This window comes from Propithecus coquereli, unplaced genomic scaffold, assembly GCF_000956105.1.
Source record: "Propithecus coquereli isolate 6110/MARCELLA unplaced genomic scaffold, Pcoq_1.0 Scaffold163, whole genome shotgun sequence".
In the NCBI taxonomy this organism is placed as follows: domain Eukaryota; kingdom Metazoa; phylum Chordata; class Mammalia; order Primates; family Indriidae; genus Propithecus; species Propithecus coquereli.
In genome coordinates, this window is record NW_012140858.1 from 1,607,410 (window position 1) to 1,611,236 (window position 3,827).

A 3,827-nucleotide genomic window follows, 5' to 3' on the forward strand; every position below is an offset into this window, starting at 1 on the left:
TCATCATACCTCACTGCAACCTCAAACTCCTGGGCTCAAGGGAGCCTGCTGCCCAAGCCTTCCAAATAGCTGGGACTACAGGCACGCACCACCACGCCCAGCTAATTTTTCTACTTTGTGGAGATGGGGTCTTGCTCTTGCTTAGGCTGGTCTCGCATTCCTGGGCTCAAGCAATCCTCCCGCGTCGGCCTTCCAGAGTGCTAGGATTACAGGTGCAAGCCACTGCATCCAGCTAGAATTCTGTACATACTGATATCATAATAACAATTTTGTGTGCTATTGCAACTGTATGCTTAAAAGGAGGGACTATCTTTGAGAAGTTTGACCCTTACTATGCAAAAGATGCTACCTTCCTTATTAAACACTGGCAGCACCTAATATTCCATCTTGGACCATCTATATTCTTACTCCCTCAATGAGATCACTTCTCTTACAGCTCAAGCACTATCTGTCTTATGTGTAACTCACAAATCAACATTTCTAGCTCCAGTCTCCAATTTGTAAATTAGACATTACTACTTAATTTCCTATACCAGATATATTGAATAGAATTATCAGGAGAGGTTTTAAAATTTCCTATACCACACTGATAAAATCAAAATACATCTGGGTAGGACTCAGGCTTCAACTTTTTTTTTTAACTCCCCAGATAATTCCAATGTGCAGCCAAGGCTGCGAACCACTACCTAAGAGTAAATTTGACTCCTTAATTCACATTTATGCACATTCATTTATTTCATTATCGAATCTTTTTAACCTGACAATTGTAGACAGCCAATGTACATTACTAAAATTCACAAAAGTGTGCTTCACTACTTTTATAAAAATATTATTGAAAGAAAAATATTACAACCTTTAAATATTTAAAAAATATTTAAACTTACTGTATCTTCTAGTTTCTCCTGACAAAAGTTCTCTTTATCCATACAAAAGTCTTCTTTCACAAAAACTTCCAAATCTTCTTGGAAAGAGAAACATTCCCTTAAAAAGACATTTATTAGTGTTTACTAAAAGCAAGTTACATACTAAATGTAGCTAATCAAAACATAACGGTTAAAATTAAAGTCAGATAAAGAAATGATAAAATGTTATTATTGATAACATCTAAACTTGTGATCATACAAAGACTATTTTCTCCTCTTAAAAATATTTACATCATTGAGCAGTTAAGTACCTGGAAAAATTAGCTTCTTTGAAGATTTGTCCTTTGAAATCTAAAAGGGGATCCTTTACCAAAAATAATTTTAGTCTACTCAGGAGAGTATGCGAAGTTGGCAGCTGATTTTTATAAGTCATCAAACTATTTATGAAAATTATTTCTTCATCATCAATAGATAAATCTAAAAAAAAATAAGAAATGTAAAAGAACAAGAAAAAAATCTAAAAGTTACACAAAGGGATCTAGAGAGCTACTGTAATGAGCCATTAGTTGAGTTTTTCAAACACATTTTAAATTCTTCAGTTCTACATTGTACTGTGCATTTAAAGCAAGTACCATAGTACTGGAATATAGGTAAAAATTCAAGACATTTTAATGTTATTTAGTATACTGAAGAGTAGCCAAATATCCCAAGAGTTGTAATGGCTTATACTTGATTAATAAAGATTAATCAAGGGAGGAAAATATCTTGTGATTCGAAATAGCCAGGAGTAGCACAGGCAAAATTTTAAGAAATAAAAGCATTTGACTTTTGCTGACCCTTAAGGGTCTCCAGTCTATCCCCCAGAGTCTCTGACATTCAGGGAATGCAGATGGCCTATGGAACCTACAAATAAGACTAATTCTGATTCTATCATTTGAAAGTTATTCATACATGGTTGCTACAAAATTAATTACAGTGAAAGTTACATAGCAAAGTATCTACTTGAGAAGTGTGATATACAATGTTTTACATATTAAGAAACACTACTGCTAACAGTTAACTGCTCAAATAAATTTCTCCTCTACATCCGCACTCTGCCATATTTGGCTTAATTTAGAATCTTGGCTAACTGTGTGAGAACTTTAACAGTTTCTGAGCACAGGAGGGAACATAAAACCTACCCCCATTCTTCAATAAGTTCCTGAGTGGAGAGAGAAAAAGGGAAATGTAAGTTCAGATGAGGAACTACTCAGAAAGCCAAACTCTCAAATGTGAAAGCCACCTTGAGTGGGTAGCAAAGGTCTTTTATTCTGGGCAGTGGCTTTTCAGTTAAGTCATGTATCAACAGAATGGCATGAGAGAAGAATAGTACGGAGTTTTCAGGTAGAGGTGTCTCCCATGGTCAACTACATAATTGGTATACATGTTCATAATAACTGTGTCACGTAAGGCTGGCAGCCAGGGAACATCCTTCGATATGCCAAAAGTTGTGAACTTGTGCTATGAACTAGCTTCCTGAGAATTGTTTATCTGAACCTCGTAAGTTCTTGATGGTCTCATGGCCAAAAGCTACCCATGACACACCAAAGAAAGCTAGTCAATCAATTCCATGTCTAAGGGGGCTTATCTGAGAAAATTAAAGATGGTTTATTTATAATCTATTCTGTAAGTATTAATGAATTATTAATATTCATTAACATATTAATATATTACTAATATATTAATAGCAAAGTCATATATTAACGGTACAAACCCAAAGAGTTTATATCCCCTATCCACCCTCTACTTCCAAACACAGACCCTCCAGTCATCTTCCCTATCTAGTGCCTCATTCTCATAGTTCTGGGAGCCTATGGGGGACATCCCCCATCACTTATGAGGTCTTATTTTCCAACCACTCTTTTTTAATTGAACCACTTGAGGGCAGCATCACACCACAAATGTTCTTTATCATTATACCATGGTTGTCTTACCAAGGGTGCTACTTCCTTATATTCTTACAGTTATACAGCATTCCCTGGAGTTCTTTCTTTATTACAACTACTAGGTGTTCTACACAGATACACGGAGACTATTCCTCTGTTGTAGAGGAGTGTTAAATTGTCACCAGGAAACAAATTTTTGGCTAGTTAACTATGAAAAGAAGCTGAAAAAAAAGAGGTCTATTGATAGGAAAGAAGACAGGTTTATTCTTTGCAGAGGATACTTTTGTCTACCTAGAAAACTCAAGGTAACTAAATGAAAACAAATAAAGGAGTTTACTCAGTTGTATGATAAAATGATAAAGTTAATGGGTTTCTAACATATATAAACCTAGTCATAAAAATTAATTTTAAAAAACCCATTCATAATGCTTACCAATATATGAAGTCTTCAAAAAGTTCATGGAAAATGCATATTATGAAAAAAACCATGCATGGATTTCAAAAATTTTTTGCACCAAAGAAACTCGTGCTAACTTGTAATATGTCTGAAAATGATCTAGTCTGAGATACTAAGAAGGATAAGACATCAGTTTGAAAACAGCCCTTACCAGAGCAACATAAATTCTGCTAAAATCGGAGCAGAAACAAGTATCAAATTTATGATGAAGCTTGGGTAGAAGAATAATTAAATCATTGTTGCTTTATGAAAAGTTTATGGGGCCAATGCCCCAAAGAAATCAGCAGTTTACAAATGAATAACTCATTTTAAGAAGGGACAAGATGATGTTAAAGATGAAGCTGCAGCAGCAGATAATCCACATCAATTTGCAAGGAAAAAATTTGTCTTACTCATGCCCTAATTGGAGAGGACCTATGATTAGCATCAGAAACAATAATGAACACCATAGACATCTCATTTGGTTCAGCTTACACAATTCTGATTGAAAAATTAAAGTTGACCAGTTTTCCCAGCACCATTTATTGAAAAGAGATTCTTTTCCCCAGTGTATGTTTTTGTCAGCTTTGTCAAAGATTAGAT

The 3,827-nt window shown here is 34.8% G+C and overlaps 1 protein-coding gene across 1 annotated transcript in view; it reads right to left on the bottom strand.

The window, feature by feature from the left end:
* LOC105807708 (chromosome unknown open reading frame, human C9orf84) overlaps positions 1-3,827 on the bottom strand; it is a 128,942-nt gene that overhangs the window by 106,204 nt on the left and 18,911 nt on the right. Inside the window, exons 3-4 of the mRNA XM_012641133.1 lie at positions 1,175-1,340; positions 874-981 (exon numbers count right to left, since the gene is read on the bottom strand). Of these exons, the coding sequence (XP_012496587.1) occupies positions 874-981; positions 1,175-1,340 (274 nt within the window). The remainder of the gene's footprint in view (positions 1-873; positions 982-1,174; positions 1,341-3,827) is intronic.